Source organism: Anabrus simplex, chromosome 2 (assembly GCF_040414725.1).
Source record: "Anabrus simplex isolate iqAnaSimp1 chromosome 2, ASM4041472v1, whole genome shotgun sequence".
NCBI lineage: Eukaryota > Metazoa > Arthropoda > Insecta > Orthoptera > Tettigoniidae > Anabrus > Anabrus simplex.
The window spans coordinates 1089806241-1089830040 of NC_090266.1; the positions used below are offsets into that span (position 1 = coordinate 1089806241).

Here is a 23800-nt window from a genome sequence, read left to right on the forward strand (position 1 = left end):
GCGTAGCCAGGACCGACCGATAGGGGGGGTGGGTTATAGTTAAAAATGATGATAGAACGTAACGAAGGTGCTTGTGCGTGTGAGGTGCGTGCATGCATGAGTGTCATTGTAAGAACACAGATACAAATAAATTATGTTGATACTCAGATTGCAGTATCGGTACATTACTAAATCTTATATTAGAATACAGAATAAGAACAATATGAACAAGGTGAAGTTTTACGGCGAATAATATGTTCAGATTATAATCTAAAATCCAAATTTCGAGGCTCCATAGAAAACAGATTCAAGAGATCTGTTGGTGAATATTCGAACGAGCCAACGCATTGAGTCGACTTTCAGGGTTATTGTCAGTTTTTATTTTATTTTGTGAAAATTCCAAGTGGGGGGTGTATCTAACACCCAGTACACCCCCCATCTCCGGCTACGCCGCTGACGCTGAAAATTTGGCAAGCGGTACCTCCATTCACTTCACATGGACCCACCATCGAAGCAGTTTATATATACAGCTTCATCCATCGAGTTCATTTTTAACATTGCATTATCTCCTTATTACGAATACCCTCCTGCTATTGTTCCTATCTGTTTGTAGCAGCAATAATTCTCGCTACCCTCTTGTCTGTTACATCCAAACTGTGGCGCCGACTTCGCGGGTCAAGGCCTTTTCGGCCGATCTCTCCACCCCACCAAAAAAAAAAAAAAAAAAAAAAATTCTCCTCTCAGTTGTTGAGTCCCCTTAAAAGGTGGAATTCGGTAGTCTTCGGAGCTCCGAGTCGAGAAATACAGTACAGCGTAACAAGTTTCAAAAGGGTGTTCCAAGGTTGATTCTCTCAAGTCTACTGCGAGATGGGTTGAGCTGCGCTTATGGGGTTATACACGCAGTGTCCGGTGAGCTCTCCCCACAACGGGTTTGGTAGGGGATTTTATGTCAAGGAATGAGATTACAAAGCGGACATTCCTTCATAGAACTAAATTTCCCAATGGAGACTGTTCAGGCGGTACATTTGGTGGTAGAGCAGTTATCATGAAATTAACAATATACAGTAATAGGACATGCATTCAGAAAATATATTTAAAACATTTTTGCTATTTGTTTAATGTCGCACTAACACATCGAAGGTTTTCGGCGACAGAAGTGTGGGAGACTGGGAAGGTAGCGGCCGTGGCCTTCATTAAGGTACAGCCCCAGCATTTGTCTGATGTGAAAATGGGAAACCACGGAAAACCATCTTCAGGGCTTTCGACAGTGGGGTTCGAACCCACTATCTATCGAATGCAAGCTCACAGCTGCGCGACCCTAACCGCACGGCCACTTGCTCGGTCAAACTTAAGTCCACGGTCGCTTCCTTCCCTGTCTAGCACTCTCCTATTCCATCGTCTTATCATGCGACGTAAAACAAACAGTAAAATAATACATCCAACTTGCGAATAAGATATCCACTGAGCCCGATATCTGCAGTCACTGAAATGCGGCCAGTATCCAGTATTCGGGAGATGGTGGGTTCGAATCCCACTGTCGGCAGTCCTGAAGATGTTTTCTCGTGGTTTGCCATTTTCACACCAGGCAAATGCTTGGGCTGTACCATAATTGAGGCCACGGCCGCTTCCTTTCCACTCCTAACCCTTTCCTGTCCCATCGTCGCAGTAGGACCTATCCGTGTCGGTGCAACGTAAAGCAATTTGCAAAAAAAAAAAACAACAGAAAGATATCCTGAGTCCTTTTGAAGACAGAGCGATGTAAAGATATTTTCATCCGACAGCTCACTCTTTACTTACAGAATACTGTTCATCGCATCTGCGAGATCATTGCAATACCTTTGCTACATCTAATTTTGATTTTACTTTCTAGACTACTATCCTGGGAGAATACACATCCTAAATGCTTGAAATGCTCCACCTCTTTCAGTGTCATATTATCTGCCTAACATTCATTCCTTTTATCCTATTTCCCAAATAACATCACTTCTGAGCTGGAATTTCTCATTTTCCTACCATACTCACTGTACCTCTTTGTCCGACTCGTTGGCTGAATAGTCTGTGTACTGGACTTCGGTTCAGAGGGTCCCGGGTTCGATTCACGGCCGGGTCGGGGATTTAATCGCTTCTGATCAATTCTTCTGGCTCGGGGACTGGGTGTATGCGTCCGTCCCAACACTCTCCTCATCATATTCAGACAACATACCACACTACCAACCACCACAGAAACTCGCAATAATGATTACATCCCTCCATATAGGTTTGGCGTCAGGAAGGGCATCCGGCCGTAGAACAGGGCCAAATCCACATTGTGCGATGCAGTTCGCACCCGCGACCCCACAGATGTGGGAAAAGGCGGTAGCAAAAGAAAGAAGAACTCACTGTACCTCTTTGCAAACTCCAAGGTGTTAGATTGCAAGCTTTCAGCGCAGTCTGCCACTAAGACCATTAGGAAAAACGACATGAGAGAAATGTTTCATTCTTCCCGAAGTTGGGGTCATCTTTCCATATTAAAGTTATGTAGTATTCCGATACGTCATCAGTTATACAATGACATTCTCAAGTGGAGGTGGAAATGGGAATGCATTGTCCTCTCTACATCCCGCTTTAGCCTCATTGCACAGAATGATCACAGCAGGATTTTGAAACCATTGAGGACAACACCCACCAGAAGACAAGTTATTTTCTATTTCTTTCTATGTTATATGCCTTAGGTTGCACCGACACAGAGAGATCCTATGGCGACCATGGGATAGGACAGGGCTACGACTGGGAAGCAAGCGATTGTGGCCCTAAGGTACAGTCCCAGCAATTGCCTGGTGTGAAAATGGAAAACCACGGAAAACCATCTTCAGGGATGTCGACGGTGGGGTTCGAACCCGCCATCTTCCGAATGCAAGTTGATAGCTACGTGACTCAAACCACACAGCGACTCGCTCGGGCCACCCCGTATATTAATAGTTTATTTATTTATTTATTTATTTATTTATTTATTTATTTATTTATTTATTTATTTATTTATTTATTTATTTTTTTTTATTTGTTTATTTATTAACTTAGTTGTTTTAGTTTGAAGTTTATTTTGAATGTATTGGCCAGGTTGAGTGACTCAGACGGGAGAAGCGCTAGCCTTTTGACCCCAACTTGGCACGTTCGATTCTCGCTCAGTCCGGTGGTATTTGAAGGTGCTCTAATACGTCAGCCTCGTGTCGGTAGATTTACTGGCACGTAGAAGAACTCCTGCGGGACTAAATTCGGGCATCTTGACGTCTCCGAAAACCGTAAAAGTAGTTAATGGGAAGTAAAACCAATAACATTATTGTTATTGAATGTATTCAAAATAGACATTACATTAAGGCGCTCGTCGGTCTCAGTGAATTAATTAATTAATTAATTTTTAATCTTTTCTACAATTTTGCTTTACGTCGCACCGACACAGACAGGTCTTATGGCGACGATGGTTAGGAAACGGCTAAGAGTACGAAGGAAATGGCCGTGGCCTTAATTAAGGTATAGCCCCACCATTTGCCTGTTTTGAAAATGGGAAACCACGGAAAGCCATCTTCAAGGTTACCGACAGTGGGGTTCGAGCCCACTATCTCCCGGATTTAAGTTCACAGTTGTACGCCCCTAATTGCACGGCTAACTCGCCCAGTAATTTCAATATTGTCCGGCTATTTGACTTACTGGTCACCGTCGAGGCCTTCGGTCCAGAGGGTCCCCGATTGTATTCCCTGACGAATCGGAGTCTTCAACCACATCTGATTAATTCCTCCGATTTCACGACTAAGTGGGTGTGTTTGGCCCGACTCAATACATTACTTTTCATACACACACAGCTCATCTTACTACCAACCACAACAACAAAAAACCGCAATAGCGAGCACATCCCTCCACGTAGGGTAGGTCTCAGGAAGGTCATACTGCCGTAAAACAGGGGCAAGACTATATTTATTTGCCGGACTGAGTGGCTCAGACGGTTAAGGCGCTGGTTTTCTGACCCGAACTTGGTAGGTTTGAGCCTGGCTCAATCCGGTGGTATTTGAAGGTGCTCAAATTCGTCAGCCTCGTGTCGGTAGATTTACTGACACATTAAAGAACTCATTTGGGACTAAATTCCGGCACCTCAGCGTCTCCGAAAACCATAAAAGTGTATTTCGTTGGACGTAAAGCAAATGACATTATTATCTACCCATATATATAAAATAACATATTCTGGCAGACTGACTGACTGACTGACTGGCAGATTCATCATCGCTGAACCAAAACTACTGGACATAAAGAAATGACATTTTGAGGATACATTTATATTACAATGTAGGTGCTCACTAAGGGAGGATGTTTGGATATTCCGTTGCCTGAGGCTGAAAAGGGGGTTGATATTTAAAAATGGGTGTATCTATATCTCAAACGTAACAATTTAAAGACGTGAAAATTGGTATGTGGAATCTAATTAAAAAATATGGAAACACGTATTTTTGTTTTCGGAAAATCCTCTTACGGGGGAGAGGGGGTGTATAAAGGTGAAAAAGAGGTTGAATACCTTTCATGACGGTGCTTAAATTTCAAAAACTGAAGATGTTACAGTCATGAAAATTGGCATTTGGAATATCCTTTAAAAGTTAAGAAACATGTATTTTATTTTTCGAAAATCTACTTAAGAGGGGATAAACAGGAGTGAAAAGTGGGTGAATTTTTAAAATAAGCATATCTACAGTATATTTAGAACGTTAACATATTACAGACGAGAAAACTAGTATTTTTAATCTCTTTTAAAAATAAAGTAACACGTACATTTTTCTTTTCGAAAAAAACATTAAGGGGGTAAAATGACTGAGAAAGGGAGTTGAATTATTTTATTAGGATACTGGTATCTTCAAAACGGAAGATATTACAGACGTGAAAGTAGGTATATGCAATCTTCTTTAAAAATAAAGAAACATTTTTTTTTTTGAAAATTCAATTAAGGTTGTAAAAAGGACTGAAAATGGGTTGAATTCTTTTTACGATGATACTTATATCTCAAAAACTGAATTTGTTACGGACATGAAAATTTATATTTAGAATCCTCTCTAAAAATAAAGAAACACGCATTTTTCGTTTCCGTAAAATCCAGTTAAAGGAGGGTAAATGAATTGAAAAATGAGTTAATTCTTTTGATGAGGGTACTTATCTGAAAAAAAAACGAAGAATGTTACGGACGTGAACATTTTTATTTGGAATCTTCTTTAAAAATAAAGGAAAACGCACTTTTTGTGGGGTAGTGGGTGGAGGGAATCAACTTGAGGGGGGTGTGAAAGTTGTTGAATTCTTTTTATGAGGTTACAGCTAAAAAGTGGAGTTAAAATAATACAACCCTAAGGTGTTTTTACTGGGGGATGAGGAATGACGACAAAAATATACGTTTATATGAAACCGTCAAATGATATCCTAGGTGTTAAATAACAGAAGGTTTGAAACAAATTTTACCCCTCAGAGTGTTAAATGGGTGTAAATATCCAAAAACAAATATATTAATTCTTACTTCGAAACGGTTTAACGTACGAAGACAACATTCCAAATAGTGGTATATATTTTAAATCCTAGGTGTGAAATAGGAAATATGTTTAAACGTTCCGCCACTAAAGTGTCAAATAAGGTGAGCTCCGTAAGAGGTAGTTGACCCTCAAAAACACAATAACAATTCTTTGGTAACCGTTTGAGGCACGAACATAACTCCTTTTTACGAAGTGTTGTCTTCTATATCGTAGATGTTATTAAATGTTTCAAAAAATTCATCCCTTAAAAAAGTATTCATTTCTCAATTACTGCTTGACGTACAAAATCAAACTTTCACAGGTTGGTCGATTTTACGTCGTAGATGTTAAATCAGATATGGTCTAAAACATTCAAATTCTTCCGTACATGGTTCAAACGAGTGGTAGATTTTAAACTAAATAGTCATTCCCACAAAACCGTTTGACCTACAAACTGAGGCTCAGATGACAGTGGATTCTCCAAAATATAAAACTTTGAATAATAACTTTCATTTTAAAGCCATAGCGAAGCACGGGTATCTTGTTAGTTAGAATATATTTGCTACACATTTTTTCACCTGCGACCACATCAGTTTGTTGGAAAAGCGGAATAATAATAATAATAATAATAATAATAATAATAATAATAATAATAATAATAACGAGCTCGATAGCTGCAGTCGCTTAAGTGCGGCCAGTATCCAGTAATCGGGAGATAGTGGGTTCGAGCCCCACTGTCGGTAGCCCTGAAGATGGTTTTCCGTGGTTTCCCATTTTCACACCAGGCAAATGCTGGGGCTGTACCTTAATTAAGGCCACGGCCGCTTCCTTCCAATTCCTAGGCCTTTACTCTCCCATCGTCGCCATAAGACCCATCTGTGTCGGTGCGACGTAAAGCAAATAACATAATAATAATAATAATAATAATAATAATAATAATAATAATAATAATAATAATAATAATAATAATAATAATAATAATAACTGCTGGCCATCCGAGTGAGCAGCAGCAGTCTTTGCACTTCAAAACTGTTCGTGCAACCGGTTACGGTAGATGCCGCTGTGTAGGAAACATTTCAAGCTAAGTAAATGAGAATTACGACTCGAACTTTGTAAGTTGAGAGAGACAACAGTGAATAACCGGGCCGGTGGATGACAACATAGGTCCTTCTCTTTACACATACCACGGAAGTTATCGCACTCAGAGTGGGAAGATCTCCAAATACCTGCAGTATTATATGGCTACGTTAAAGAAACTGGCTCTAGGTCAGACAAGCCCCCTGTAATCATAACGGTTCAGCTATAGAAGACGTTCTGCCGATACAAGAAGATTGTTCGATCAACACGCAGAAGAGGGGCCTGAATGATACGTGACCGGATCACTCTATCGATGTCATATCCGTAAACTTATGAAATTATAGGTGCGCCTTAAGACGAACACAAGCACTCAGTTTTCGAGCCAGTGGAAATAAAAAGGTGCGGCTAAAACCACCGAGAATCAAACTCGGGCCCCGCTCAACAGAAAACCGCTACGCCGATTATTCAGCTAAGGAACAGTACAAGTATAATAAGGGGAAGAAAAGTAAGAACAGCTTCAGCCACGTGAAATAATATTATGGGTGTGCAAACTGTTTGATAACCTAACTGTGTAACTGTACTGTAGTTGGCTATATGCTTAGAATGTTGAGAGAATGCCTAGCCGAGTGCTAAAGTATTACTTGGTTCACTCGGAAGGACGTTGGTTCAATTCCTGTCAGGAAGTCGAAGAATTTAGTAACGATGACTTCTACTTGTGGAGAAGCACATGACCTTGCCTCCACCAACGAACAGTATCCCATGTTGTGCCGAGGTCACGAATAATGGAAACCTTGATTTCCCACTCCCCCAGAGCCTTCATGGCCTGTTTGGGGATGGCTTTGCTTTTTGAACTGCTTAGATTAGCGACCCGGGACTTGATTCCCGTCAATATCCTGGAGTACGTGTTGTAAATCCCAGAGAAAAATCAAACTCTGTATAGTCGCTGTCAGGGTAGGCATTTGAAAAAACAATTTCTGTGTATCTTCGTCGATGTAACGTGGGATGGAGTTAACCAATCGACTACAAAGTATCATTATGATGGCTGTCCAGGTATATGAGAATTAAGATAGTATCTTACGATCTATCTGGAGATAGAAGCATGGGGAACGAGTAACCGGCCCGGAAAGTTACAGTAATGAGAAACATATTTTACTTTTTCTGCTGCGCTTCCTGCGAAAGAATAACAAAAGTGTGATAAATCTGATAAGGAAGTGAACGTGTGAAAGTCTTAACTTCAGCTGAGAGCCATTTGATTGATCCTCTAGACACCAAAAGGCAAATCCCAGCAGGGAAGAGCCGGACATAGTGGCTCAGACGGTTGAGGCTCTGGCTTTCTGATTCCAATTTGGCAGGCTCGATCCTGGCTTAGTCCGGTGGTATTTGAAGGTGCTAATAACGGTAGATTTGTCCGGCCACGAGGTGTAGGGGCCAACGCGTCCGCCTGTCACCCAGCGGCCCCGGGTTCGATTCCCGGCTGGGTCAGAGGTTTTTAATTGTAATGATTAATATCATTGGCCTGGGGACTGGGTGTTTGTATCGTCCTTAACCTTTTCCATCCCATGCCCGAGTTAACTCGGATGTCGACATTTCTCCCGCTGTCCCAAGCACGAGTTAATTCGGATTTAAAGCAATACGCTCTTGTTCACTTCCGGGTTCAGTCCAACGCTGTTGACATGCTTTGTTCAGACGACGGACGATTCATAAATCGCCTTACCGTTTTTTGTCGATAATTATGTGCCGTGTATTTTTCTTTCACAGCTGTCTTCTGAGATGGGTGCACGGGAGTGTAAAGAAAGCATAACGAAAGATTATATTTTAGAAATTTTAGGCAATGATGATGAGTCTGATTTTTATGAATATAGTCGAGATAAGTTTCAGTGAAACAAGCTGTCGACATTTATCACGCCAAGTTCTTTCAAGTTTTGGGAAAAGTGTTAGGAGAAAAAAAAACCCAAACCAAACCCCATGGCACTACAGCCCTTGAAGGGCCTTGGCCTACCAAGCGACCGCTGCTCAGCCCGAAGGCCTGCAGATTACGAGGTGTCGTGTGGTCAGCACGACGAATCCTCTCGGCCGTTATTCTTGGCTTTCTAGACCGGGGCCGCCATCTCACCGTCAGATAGCTCCTCAATTCTAATCACGTAGGCTGAGTGGACCTCGAACCAGCCCTCAGGTCCAGGTAAAAATCCCTGACCTGGCCGGGAATCGAACCCGGGGCCTCCGGGTAAGAGGGAGGCACGCTACCCCTACACCACGGGGCCGGCGTTAGGAGAAAACTATTGCTAATATTGTAGCTTCATGACTTTTCAGTAGCTGTGTAAATACAAAGTATTTATGGCCTATTACAATCACTGTCGGAACGTCCAGAAAAATCTACTATGGGACATGCATAAGGCTGAAAAAAAACTTGGGAGTGAAAAGGTTAACGTTCCTTTCCTCACATTCAACATTCTACACATCCTCCATTCCAATTACACGCAGATTCATATCACATGGTGCAAGTAGGGGCAAAATATCTCTATAGGTCGACGCCCCGAACAAATAGCATTTTAAAAAGAAGAACAGCGGCAGATTTACTGGCATGTATATGGACACCTGTGCGACATAATTCCGGCATCTCGGCGTCTCCGAAAACCGAAAATGTGGTTAGAGGGATGTAAAGTCATTATTATTATTATTATTATTATTATTATTATTATTATTATTATTATTATTATTATTATTATTATTATTATTCTAGCAGGGAAGAACGTGTCGATGGATGAAGGGATTCGGGAACAACATGTGTCCTCTTTATGTGAACAATCATACCGCTCTTTGGCCCAGTTTTACGTTCGGATGCCCTTCCTGACGCCAACACTATGTACAGGGATGTAATCACTATTGTGCTTTTCCGTCGTGGTTAATGGTGTGGAGTGCTGTGTGTACTGAGATGAACAGAAACACCCAATTTTGAACCACAGGAATTACCCATTCCCGGTCGGGAATCGAAGTTGAGGCCCTCTGAATCGCAAACCGGTACCTTGACCATTCAGCCAAGGAGCTGGACTGGCGAATCATACTACTATGTAAATTAAATTGTATAAATAATGGTAATTAAGGTGTAATTCCACGATGGATTACAGAATAAACCGAAACTTTCATACCCTTGTTTTATGCATCCTTATCCATGCATCAGCCAGGTTATTCTGGATGTTCTGGCAATTTTGCTATTTTGTTTTACGTCGCACCGACACAGATATGTCTTATGGCGACGATGGGAGAGGAAAGGCCTAGGAAGTGGAAGGAAGTGGCCGTGGCCTTAATTAAGGTACAGCCCCGGCATTTGCCTGGTGTGAAAATGGGAAACCACGGAAAACCATCTTCAGGGCTGCCGACAGTGGGGCTCGAACCCACTGTCTCCCGATTACTGGACACTGGCCGCACTTAAGCGACTGCAGCTATCGAGCTCGGTGATGTTCTGGCAAAAACTGGCATAGCCTAACGAATTTCTTATGTTTACAGAGTTACTGGACAATCATGGCAAATAAAATGTTCAATAATCATCTTTTGGTTCTCTTACTGTCCTTACGAGCTGTATGATAAATTTCCACAGAATCATTCACTCCAAACTCTTCGTCATTACTATCATAAAAGTCAGACCCATTATTATTCCACAAAACATCAACTTCAGTCGTGCTTTATTGACAGCTGTCGAAGTCAAACACAAGACAGAGATTTATCGTAAATATACAGCACAGCGACATATCGAATTGACTGCCCTCTTCACAAGGCCCTGTTAAATGATACCGCCAAATGACGACTTCCGAATTAATTTGGACGTGGGATGGAAACATTTTAAACTGAAGTGTCATATTATCAGAAACACCTCACAAATAATGTGTATTTCCTCCCTTTATTCGAGAAAACGGCGGCTTCTCGACCAAGCATGTATTCTCTGAGGAAATGGAATCACGTTGTCACATTCACTAAGGCATCACTAATTATTGTCATTACACGGGGTGAGTTGGCCGTGCGATTAGGGGCGCGCAGCTGCGAGCTTGAATCCTGGAGATAGTGGGTTTGAGCCCAGCTATCGTCAGCCCTGAAGATGGTTTTCCATTTTCACACCAGGCAAATATTGGGGATGTGCCTTAATGAAGGCTACGGCCACTTCCTTCCAACTCCGAGGCCTTTCCTATCTTGTCGTCGCCGTAAGACCTATCTGTGTCGGTGCGACGCAAAACAAATTGTAAAAAAAGGAAAAAAGGTCAGTACGCATGCACTCTTGTTTTGCTGACGCGCGAGCTAAGATGCTCTGCCTGTTGCAGAGTTGCTTGGGGCAAGCAAGCCTGAAGTAGAATTTGTACACCTTTGGTAGGTACAGACCATCGTCACTAGAAAACGTAGCGAGAGTAAAGCGATGTAAATAGTCTTCAGATAAATCTCTGCATGTCACAACTGTCAAGACAGCCAATTTCCATCAACGTCCTTGCGAACCCTCACCATAACATAGCTTCTACTATCTTACGTATAATATGAATGTACAGCCTACAAGAGTCTCCTCAAAGTTCGTCATCCCAGGCCACACTTTACTGGGCACTCACGGTCTAATGTCAGTATTGTCTTGTTCGGATGAGCCATGAATTGTCAACGAAAGTGCCCATGGTAGTGCAGCGTACGCTTTCGGTGCATTAATTGATAGAAAGAAAAAAAACCATTTGAATTTGGATATTATGTGATGCGATATTCATTTTCGATACAGCCCTTTTCAACCGTCAGCCTTCCTGTCATTTGCAGCACCTGTCAATACGTACAATGTTCATGTTCTACTCATGTCTGCTCAAAACTTGCATATTTATGTTTATTGTCAACACATGCTATTGTCGCCCAAGAAAATCTAAGAGCATTCAGCACATTAAATAATCATCCCTTCTGGTCCACGTACAAGTGATGATAATGTCTGTCCAAGTCCCATGGTTTCTACAAATTATTGTTCACGGCCGACTCTCGTGCCTATTGCATCACATATGGGGCATTCCAAGTCAAGCAGGACGGAAACTGAAAAAGGTGATCTTTTTAATTACCAACATTTAAAAACAGATGTAGAAAAGCTTCATAGTCACGATTACCTTTTTTAGCTAGTGGCATTACGTCGCACCGACACAAATAGGTCTTATGACGACGATGAGATAGGAAAGGCGTAGGAGTTGGAAGGAAGCGGCCGTGGCCTTAATGAAGGTACAGCCCCAGAATTTTCCTGTGTGAAAATGGGAAACTACGGAAAACCATCTTCAGGGCTGCCGACAGTGGGATTCGAACCCACTACCTCCAGGATGCAAGCCCACAGCCGCGCGCTCCTAACCACATGGCCAACTCGCCCGGTAGTCATGCTTACTTAAAAGAAATCCTAATTGTAATAGCCTTCACAGATAAGCTCGCTTTTACCATATAATATTTTTACTAGCATTTCTACACGTCCTTCGCACGGGAATTTGCAGTGGATTACATATCTCCTTTATGAATGTATGCGAAGTAACATGGCTCTATTCACATGTTTAATGCGACATCTTAAAATGATATTTTCCTACGAAAGCGCGTGGCAGTAACGTGAAACATTACGAAGCTGAACAAAGGCGCCTTCTATAAACCTCCAGTCCATTCAGAGACTTATAATAATAATAATAATAATAATAATAATAATAATAATAATAATAATAATAATAATAATAATAATAATAATAATGTTATTTGTTTTACGTCCCAATAACTACTCTTTTACGGTTTTCAGAGACGCCGAGGCGCCGGAATTTAGTCCAGCAGGAGTTCTTTTACGTGCCAGTAAATCTACCGACACGAGGCTGACGTAATTGAGCACCTTCAAACACCACCGGACTGAGCCAGGATCGAACCTGCCATGTTGGGGTCAGAAGGCCAGCGCCTCAACCGTCTGAGCCACTCAGCCCGGCAGAGATTTTTAAATGATATGCATATCGAAATCTGGTCCTGAATGGGCAGACTCTAAATATGAAGTTTGGTGGAGATCTATTCAGACGTTTACCCGTGATGGTGGAAAAAACAAACAGACACAAAACCTAAATACTACTGATACGATCTTGAGTTGATCTAAAACGGATAAACGTATCAAAATATGGCGAAATAAATGACATTACAGACAGCGGACCCCCTACAACTTTATTTATAAGATTACTTCTGAGACCCATATTTCAGTTATTCTTAAGCGAAAGAAAACTGCATGAGGTTTTATTTTCACACATATAATAACTGCTGTTGATTATAAGTAAATCATGTGTTATTTACGATGTTGGTAAGATAATAATTAAAATTTTAATTTTATGTTTATTTCAAAATGGAAGAGAATGTCTGAATACATCAGTGCTTTAAATGGACAGTTGAATAAATATGCGTTCTCAAATTTATGAGGCCGTGAATGATACACGAATAAACAATTATTAAAGAATTATTGTGGTGAGATTGAGGTCGCACAAGAAGCACGTACCTACTCAAGAAGCGGCTAACAGCGCAGTGTGTGTTCAGCTGAAGTGCACAGATTGTAAAGTTCAGACACGAGTTTCGAAAACGGAACAAATACGGTACATTCACTTCCGTACTAGTGTATTACAGGAAGACACCGGACAGTTTTGTAAACGCAGTCCGTCTCCTGCATTGAAGAGGAAACCGCAGTGACTTTCAAAATATATTTGTTAATGTCGGGAAGTAGGTTGAATTTACTAAATATACTGGACTGAGTGGCTCAGACGGCTGAGGCGCTGGCCTTCTGACCCCAACTTGGCAGGTTCGATCCTGGCTCAGTCCGGTGGTGTTTGAAGGTGCTCAAATACGTTAGCCTCGTGTCAGTAGACTTACCGGCACGTAAAAGAACTCCTGCGGGAATAAATTCCTGCACCTCGGCGTCTCCGAAAACTGTGAAAGTGGTTAGTGGGACGTAAATTCAATATTATTATTATTATATAATAAATATGTTTTCAGAGCACGTTAGTAAACAATTGAATTATTAGGTCAGCTGTTATTGTTTTACACGACCTTAATTGTGGTACAACCCCAGCATTTGCCTGATCTGAAAATGGAAAACCACGGAATACTATATTCAAGGCTGCCAACAGTGGGGTTCGAACACACAGCCACATGCTCGGTCGAGTTATTATTGTAATCTATGTAGTATTATCGTTGCAGTTATAAAGAAATGAACGTTTATGATATTTCTGTAAACGTTGACTGTCGGAAAAAGTATAATACATTCAACATTTAATATAACATAATGAAGACTAATGCTGTTGCTGGCAGGACCTAGTATTTACGGGGCACTGAGTCTTCTGGTAGTGGCTAGAGCAATTTTGTTACTTTCATTGACCTGTCTCAGTCTTATCCTTGGCTTTGACAATATGAAAGTGACTGAGGTATGAGCGATGCTAGTAATGCCATTCCGTACGCATCCAGTCCCTGCTATGGATGGTGTGAAATGCCACGCATAGGGTCGGTTGGTGCATGCATTTCAGTGGGCTTGGCAGACTTATATGTAATAGCAACTTCTGGCTCGGTGAGGAAAGCAACGGGAAACTACCCTACTCATTTCCCTAGTATGCCTCTTCAGCGATGCCTAGGCCATCCATGACAGCTGATGGCGGAGCTGTTGATGATGCAACCAGCCTTAGGGCTGAGGAATACACAATGAAGACTATTGAACAGAGGAAGCGAGAAAGCTGACACTGTGCAGAAATTAAAATCTCCAACCAATTTCTCTTTCTAAGACATCATTGTAAAATGAAAATATACTGAATTTTCTTGCTATCTATTTTCACAAGGAGGAACATCCCATATACTGTAGGTAACCAGCTGCGCCCAGATTCACAAGTGTACACCGCTAGCTTGGGTTCGATTTCTGAATTTGTTACGAGTTTAAGACTGGTTTAATAGATTTTTTTTTTTTTGCTAGTTGCTTTACGTCGCACCGACACAGATAGGTCTTATGGCGACGATGGGATAGGAAAAGCCTAGGAGTTGAAAGGAAGCGGCCGTGGCCTTAATTAAGGTACAGCCCCAGCATTTGCCTGGTGTGAAAATGGGAAACCACGGAAAACCATCTTCAGGGCTGCCGACAGTGGGGCTCGAACCCACGATCTCCCGGATGCAAGCTCACAGCCGTGCGCCTCTACGTGCACGGCCAACTCGCCCGGTGGTTTAATAGATTAGAGCGGTATGTACTACGCCTCAGGTAACATAGCTAAGATGAAAAGTGGGTCAGAGACACAAAGAGAAACCAAAATAATCCAGTGACTGCTGCCTAAAGCATTTTATCTGTCAGACGATCTGAAACATGCCCGTGTAATAATATCTAAAGTGTTACAATAAATTTCATTCATAACGTAGGCCTACAGTACAAGCTTTCGTACTGTAAAAGAAAATATATCATGAATTGTATCGAATATTCGTGGAAAATATATGATGAATTCAGAGCTTCCACTTATGCTTCCTAAATACGTCTGAAACATGCTCAGTTCGAATCCCACTGTCGGCAGCCCTGAATTTGGTTTTCCGTGGTTTCCCATTTTCACACCAGGCTAATGTTGGGGCTGTGCCGAGATTAAGGCCACGGCCACTTGCTTCCAACTCCTAGGCCTTTCCTATCCCATCGTCGCCATAAGACTTATCTGTGTCGGTGAGACGTAAAGCAACTAGCAAAAAAAAAGAAAGAATCATGCTCAACCTATTCTTTTATTATTTTACGACTCCAAGTACCAAACTTATTGTATTAAGATTTCTCACATAGCCTGTCGCATCGTCAGCATACGTTGACCTTGTACTGTTTTATACACACTTCTAATGTCCGATTTAAATTCTTAGGAAATTAGGCAAGTAAAGGACTGTAGTGTTCATGAATTCTTTGCTCGGGAACAGTAGCGTAATAGACAGAGTGCATGCAGCAGCACATACGGCTTCAAACTTGAGAATATCCCTTAATGAACTTACCTTCTCGCACTTCCTCCAGTCTCCGAGGAGTTCCCAGTTGAATGCACATGACATGACTCCTTTTCTGTCTCATATACATAAAGGTAGCACAACAGCTGATATAATCTATACATATAAAATAGCATGTCCTGACTGACTGACGGATTCATCATCGCCGAGCCAAAATTACTGGATATATAGAAATGAAAATTTGGGGATACATTTATATTATAGTGTAGGTGCTCACTAGGGAAAGATTCTTGGATATACCGTCGCTAAGAGGGTTAAAAGGGGGGTAAATGTTTAAAATGTGTATATCTATATCTCAAAAATCTAACGGTTTAAAGACGTAAAAATTGGTATTTGGAATCTCCTTTAAAAATAAAGAAACACGAATTTTTTGTTTTCTGAAAACCCAATTAAGGAGGCTAAACATAAGTGAAAAATGGGTTGAATCCATTTTATGAAGATATATGTACATATTTCAAAAACTGACGACGTTACAGACGTGAAAATTGGCATATAGAATCTCCTTTAAAAATAAAGAAATACGTATTTTTCCGTTTTTGGAAAATCCAATTAGTGGGGATGAAGAGGAGTGACAAAGGGGGTGAATTTTAAAAAAGAGAATATCTACAGTATATATCAGAAACGTAACATATTGCAGACGCGAAAAATTTTCTAAATAAGGAAATATTTGTTTTTTGTTTCAGAGAAACCACTTACAGGGGGTAAAAAGTACTGAAAAGGTAGTTGAATTCTTTTTATTAGGATAATGATATCTCAAAAACCGAAGATGTTACAGACATGAAAATTGGTATTTGGAGTCTCCTTTAAAAATAAAGAAATATGCATTTTTTGTTTTCAGAAAATGCTCTTAAGGGGGTTGAAAGAAATTAAAAATTAGCTTTTTATTTGTATGTCAAAAAACTAAAGATGTTACAGATGTGAAAATTGGTATTTGGAATCTCCATTAAAAATAAAGAAACAGGCATCTTGGGGAAAATCAACTTTGGGGTGAGGAGAGGGTGGGGGAGGTGAAAATAGAGTTGAATTATTTTTATGAGGATACATATATCTCGAAAACTGGGGATGTTACAGTCGTGATAATGGGTAATTGGAAGCCCTTTTATAAATTAAGAAACACGTATTTTTTGTATTCAGGAGGGGGGGGGGCTGTGAAAGGAAGTGAAAAATTTGAATTATTTTTATGGGGAAATTATATCTCAAAAACTGAAGGTTGCATACATGAAAATTGATATTTGGGATCTCCTTTAATGATAAGGAAAGACGCATTTTTGGGAGGGGAAATCAACTTAACGGCGCGGGGGACGGGGGTGAAAATGAAGTTGAATTCCTTTTAGGAGGATACTTATATCTCAAAAACTGAAGATGTTACCGACATGAAAAGTTGTATTTGGAATCTTCTTTCTAAGGAAATAAATACTTATTCTTTTGTTTTCGGAAAATCCACTTTGAGGTGGGGGGGTTGCAAGGTTAGTTGATTTATTCGTATGAGGGACCTATATCTAAAAAACTAAGGATGTTACAGACGTGATAATTGGTATTTGGGATCGCATTTTAAAATAAAATTAGACGTAATTTTTGTTTTCGAAAATCGACTTAAGACGGGGTGGGGGTGAAAAATTAAATGAAGAATGAGTTGGATTCTGTTTATGAGGATACTTATATTTCAAATCTGAAGATGTTACAGACGTGAAAGTTGTATTTTTGAACCTCCTTTAAAAATAAAGAAATACGTTGTTTTTTTTTTCGGAAAAGGTACTTAAGGTTGGGGGTGAGGGGTGGAAAGGACTGATAAGGGGGTTGTATTATTTTTATGGTGATTCTTATATCTTAAAAACTGAATATGTTACAGATGTGGAAATAGGTATTTGAAATCTCCTTTAAAAATCATGAAACATGTATTTTTTTTTTTCTTGAGAGAAGACTGTTTCTCACATGTACAGTTCTATATCACATGTTCATCTTAGCCCCAAAAGAGAATATCACAAACGTGGTTTACAAAGAGTTTCTGTGATAAATGAAACTCAAGTTTTAGGTGAGTTTTTATACTTTAGGGATTTTCAGATAATGTCTTAGTACAGTACCGAGGAACGATTATTTTTATCAAATAACTAAATCCACGCGAGCGAAGCCGCGGATAACTGTTAGTCTACCGACATAATGTTAATGGGTCTTACACAGAGAGTAGATATTCCGTTATCACTAATCATTCCGAGTAATTGCTAATTAATTAATGTTATTGCTGTTAAGTCCCACTAACAATTTTTACTATTTTCGGGGACGCCACAGAACCGGAAATTATGTTCCACAAGAGTTGTTTTACTTGCCGATAAATCCACTTACACTAGGCTGGCGTATTTGAGCACCTCCAAATACCATCGGACTGAGCTGGGGTCGAATCCGTCAACATTTGTCCAGACAGCCAACGCTCTACTATCTAAGGCACTCAGCTCTGCGACTTCCTTCTTATTAGTTGGTTGTGGAATCACGTAGGGATCAAATCCTCTCATAGTATGTTGATTGAAATACAATCTTTCAGGTAATATTTCCTGTCCCCCGTGTCTCTTAGAATTGATAGTTAACGTTAAACATGCATTATTATTATTATTATTATTATTATTATTATTATTATTATTATTATTATTATTATTATTATTATTATTATTAGCAGCCTTAAACGAAAGAGCTTACTATAAAAAGTAGACTACACGTAAAAGTCTTGCTCATTAGCTACACGGTCAGCACTGAGGCCTTCGGTTCAGAAGGTCCCGGGTTCAATTCCTGGCCGAGTCGGGAGATTTAACCGAGTCAGGTTATTTCCTCTGTAAACTGGAGATGGACGTTTCCCTTTGTTCCAACAGACCAGTACACTTCTCTTTACATGCATACATTACCAACCACAGTAGAAACAGGCAATAGTAAATATATATCCCTCCACATACGATTGGTGTCAAGAGGGGCATCCGCCCGTAAAACAGAGCCAGGTCAACATGTCCACCACAGTTTCCCCGGCTCTGCCACGAAATTTGAAAAGTGGTACGAGGGCTGGAACGGGGTCCCTTCAGCCTCGAGAGGTCAACTGAGTAGAGGGTGTTTTTGATTCCCACCTCAGACATACTCGAAGTGGTTTTCCGTAGTTTCCCACTTCTCCTCCAGGTGAATCCCGGGATGGTACCTAACTTAAGGCCACGGCGCTTCCTTCCCTCTTCCTTGTCTATTTCTTCCAGTCTTCCCATCCCCAGCAAGGCCCCTGTACAGCATAGTAGGTGAGGCTACCTCGGGAGGTACCGGTCCTCCTTCCCATTTACATCCCCCGACCCAATGTCTCACGCTCCAGGACACTGCCTTTGAGTTGGTAGAGGTAGTATCCCTGGCTGAGTCCGAGGAAAAAGAAACAACGCTGGAGGGTAAATGGATTAAGGAAGAAATAGTGAAATGATAATAATAATAATAATAATAATAATAATAATAATAATAATAATAATAATAATAATAATAATAATAATAATGTTATTTGCTTTAAGTCCCACTAACTACTTTTACTGTCTTCGGAGACGCCGAGGTGCCGGAATTTAGTCCCGCAGGAGTTCTTTTTACGTGCCAGTAAATCTACCGACACGAGGCTGTCGTATTTGAGCACCTTCAAATACCACCGGACTGAGCCAGGATCGAACCTGCCAAGTTGGGGTTAGAAGGTCAGCGCCTTAACCGTCTGAGCCACTCAGCCCGGCTTTCACTAGTGTTCGAATATAAATCATATAATTTGATTCTAAACCGGGGACTGTCTAACGAAGGTGGTAATGTTGTACTTGGATCACTGAGAAGATCGAATTCCTTTCAGACATACGAAAAATGTATAATAATAATGTCCATTTATGGAAAGGCTAATTGCTCCTGAGTTCACTCAGCCTACAACAGAAATCAGTACTATGTTAGTTTCTAAGGGCAAAGACCTCCAGACATAGATTTAACACTCGATCCCAGTCAATGCCGAGGTTGCGAATAGCAAAATCCTTCCTCCTCGGTGCTGCATGGGCTGTATGTGGAATGGCTTTGTGATCTTTAAAATCCTACTTCGTGCCCGATAGGACAGCGATACTGCTCTGTTAGGAGGATGGGGCTTCAGGATCTAACTGGGAACGTTGGCTTCCTAGTCCTCCGAATGTAGGCTGGTAAAAGTACATTGTTATATTAAGATTTTAATAACAATAATATTTTAGCGTACTCAAAGGAATGCTATTTCTGACGCCTGGTGCAGTGGGTGGACCGTTACCTGGCACGGTCGACGGAACAAGTGGAAACACGTAGTAATTGTCGGACCGCATGCATCCATAGACTTTGAAGCACAAATGACAAGTTATAACTGGAGAAAAATTTTATCATCCAACAGTCTAATAAAGTGAAGTGGTCTGCACATTCTTAAACGAGTACTGTCGATGTAGCCTATGGAATCGGATTCGATCACTGTGTGAAGCTCTTATTGTACAATATGTATGCTACTTTATTTTTAGGGATAAATCAAGGATTTACCGACACCTAAAAGAACTCCTGTGGAATAACATTGCTGCATCTCGGCGTCTCCGAAAACCGTAAAATAACATTATTCAAAAGTAATGAAAGGTAATTACAGGGAAAATCCCTAATTTATTTTCATATTTCTACGTCGGACATCATTATAAGCAAGTAAGTAAGTCATTCATCTTTATTCGTGGCGAAGTTAGGGCTCAAGGCCCTCTCTTACACTTAACTACAACATTTAAGAAATTATATAAGGGAAATGTAATTTTTAAAATGCAACAAATATAAATAAAGATGATAATAATTATAAAACTAACAATAGTAATAATAAAAGAAGGAAATGCAGTAAAAACCTTTAACTAGCAAAAACATTTCTAATTTTTATGGAAATATGCTCATTCACTCATTCACTCACATTTCACTAATCGTACAAGTCAGCTAGAAGTATTCAGTAAGTAATTTCGGCAATCCATCTTAAATCTCTTACGTCGGGCAGAGTGGCTCAGACGGTTGAGCGCTTGCCTTCTGGACCCAACTTGTCAGGTTCGATCCTGGCTCAGTCCGGTCGTATTTGAAGGTGCTCAAATACGTCAGCCTCGTGTCGGTAGATTTACTGACACGTTAAACAACTCCTGCGGAAAAAAATCCGGCACCCTGGCATCTCCGAAAACCATCAAAAGTATTTAGTGGGACGTAAAAACAATAACATTATTATTAAATCTCCTACAAGAACGCAAATTTCTAGTGGTAGCAGGGAGGGTATTCCACAACTTAGCGGCAGTGACTACAAAGGAGCAGTTGTAAGCCCTGAGATTATTTAAGAAACATAGCAATACGCAGAACTGATGACAGAATACCTAAGATGGATTTACAACAGCAAGTGAATTTCAACTGCTGTAAGTTTTTGAAATTTGAAAAAAAAAATCCTAGTTGCTTTACGTCGCATCCACACAGATAGGTCTTATGGCGATGATAGGACAGGGAAGGACTAGGAGTGGGAAGGAAGCAGCCGTGGCCTTAATTAAGGTACAGCCCCAGCATTTGCCTGGTGTGAAAATGGGCAACCACGGAAAACCATCTTCAGGGCTGCCGACAGTGGGGTTCGAACCCACTATCTCCCGAATACTGGATACTGGCCGCACTTAAGCGACTGCAGCTATCGAGCTCGGTATTTGAAATATTGAACACTAGCCTATTGCCTGTAGACAAGGGGGATATAATATCAATTATTCTGGAGAAATATATGCACGCTGATATATTATTTTTAAAGCACTTAGTCGAAATGGTACAAGTCACGATTTCAAATAGCTAACAATATTTCCAAAAGACATTACGCCTTCCTACCAAAGTATGCATTTAAGCACAATATTTCTGAGCAATAAGTAATCATGACAAGTATAACTCTAATCTCATGTCCCCGTCAACTGTCAATGTAGCCCTACCGTCAACATGATACACTTGATTACATGTCGGGTAACGTAATTTTCTTTGACACTCAATCTGTGTTCACGAATTTAAAATTAAACTTCTGTGAGGCAAAGTTTCTATTATCGTTTTACCTCTTCATTTAATTCATAGATATAGTCAGCATAAAACAGTACAAGAATTAAAACATAAATAGACAGAAAGCGCACGAAATAAGATTTTCTGGTGTTATAGCAGTTTTAGCAGATCTTGACATGTAAATTAAACTTCTTTAGGTACATATTCAGGAAAAAAATCGCTCTTAATAAATAAAATAGCACACGTCAACACCAAAGTAGGCAGAAAGTGAACAAGTTGTGTTTTGTTAGGGATTTTCATTTCAGTATATAATAATGAAAGCGAAAATAGTCAAAACCGTCATGAATAAGTAGTCATTCAAATTTAATATTGAACATTTCATCCAGTAATCTGATTAAAGAAGACCTGCTGAATGAAAAATGACAATAAATAAACCAATGTACAAAGGAAAACACTCACTACTGGTAATACTTTTACCTCATTGTTTGCTATGGACGCAGAAGTACACTTACGTTAAGGAGGATAAGTGATATTTGATGTAAGCATACAATTATTCATTCCTTGTTTATATGAATGCAAGGTTCCATGATTCGTTCAAAATAGAATGAAAGAACACTGTCATACGTGTCCAATTTAGCAAAGAGAGTGGGGCGTTGAGGAGGTGAGGGGTTGAGGAAGGAGTACGCACTATTCCTCGCCTATGCAAAATATTCAATGTTCCTGTTTACAATGGTATACTGCTGATATGGGAATGCAGTTAGAAATGCAGGAGATTATTACCGTATTATTCGCACTCACCAACATGCAATAGCTCAACGGAATCTGAGATAGCCTGTAGTCACTCCTGAATTTAAGTAAGTATTCTGGGGCAACAATTTCAAAGGATAAATCTATGGAGACAATGTTCCACTATTAAAACTATGTATTTATCCTGAAGAATTTAAAATGGTGGGGATGACCACTATCACTACCTTCCAGTAAGGACGTGCATTAATTGTCTTGCACTGATCTTTATAGCATATTTCATGGCAGTCAGTTTTGAAACATGCAAATACTTCGAATGTGCAAAATTCTTCATAAAAATTAATCTGCCATGAGATTAAAAATTAACCTCTTAAGGAATCTTATTTCTAAAATACACTATTCAATATTTAGAGCCCATGACTGAAACCAGATTAATATCAACACAATGAACGTCTGTATAATTACAAAATTTAACACCATGATCACTTACCTGGTCTTCGGGTGAATCTCGATGACGTTGGAGAGCGATTTGTCGTAACATCTCCTGTGCTTGGAAACGGTGGAGAAGTTGCGAGTAATAACCAACGTAGATCCACGACGACTTAAGAAGTGCTTCATTATCACTTCCAGGCTCTCCTGGAGCCTGTAAAGCAGTGGCCATCTGCAGCCTTTGTCGAAGCTCTTCTTCATGCCAGTCCGAGCTGTCTTCGGTTGCACTTCCTGCAGCGGTAGCTACGGAGATACGAGATTCACTCAACGATTTGTGTCGCTGCAGGGGAATGGGCAGAGGCGCTAATTGGGGAACACTTCGAGCTCTATCAAGACGCTGCGACAGCCAGCTGTCACATCCTACCTCTTGTTCGAGTCTCACACGCTTTCTCGACACTTCATCGTTCGTTTCCTCTTCTTCCTCATCTTCATCCTCCTCTCCTACGGCAGAACGTTCCCGCCAGTCCCGAATATTGTTTTGTTGTATCGGCACCACAGTTTGTTGGGAGGGGTAATGAGGCACTACCGCATTCAGTCTCGGAATGGGCCGTAATGCCCTCTCACCACGATTATAATCATCAGGTCTCACGGCCTGCCTCTGATTGTAGCCAGGTCGCAATAGCCTGATAGGTATCAGTGGAGGCATAAGCCTCAAGGATTTCCGAGGAGTCTTGCTCAGATCAATAGGTTCCTCTTCCCCGGAGACCATGTCCTGTATTCCGTCTGACTCGGCGGCCATTAGCAGAACTTCCTCATCTCTCGCTGCTGCAAAAGAAAACAAGAGCAGTATTAAGAGATTTCACAATACTTAATCATTATATACGAGAGTACTCTATTGGATATCACTGACCATGCTGTCGAATTTTCAAACGATAGGCGAATATGTCAGATCGAAAAGGGAGCGTCTCAATTGAGTATACCTTAGGAAGTAAATTTGTACCTGGAAGAACATCATATTTATTGTTCAAGAATTCTCCTCCTTA

General features: G+C 40.6%; 1 protein-coding gene across 1 annotated transcript in view; it reads right to left on the bottom strand.

Annotated features, from left to right (window-relative positions):
* The window catches only part of LOC136863783 (uncharacterized), a 251087-nt gene that overhangs the window by 144203 nt on the left and 83084 nt on the right, over positions 1-23800 (bottom strand). The window contains exon 2 of the mRNA XM_068226086.1: positions 22819-23582. Within this exon, the coding sequence (XP_068082187.1) occupies positions 22819-23556 (738 nt within the window). The 5' untranslated portion in view covers positions 23557-23582. The remainder of the gene's footprint in view (positions 1-22818; positions 23583-23800) is intronic.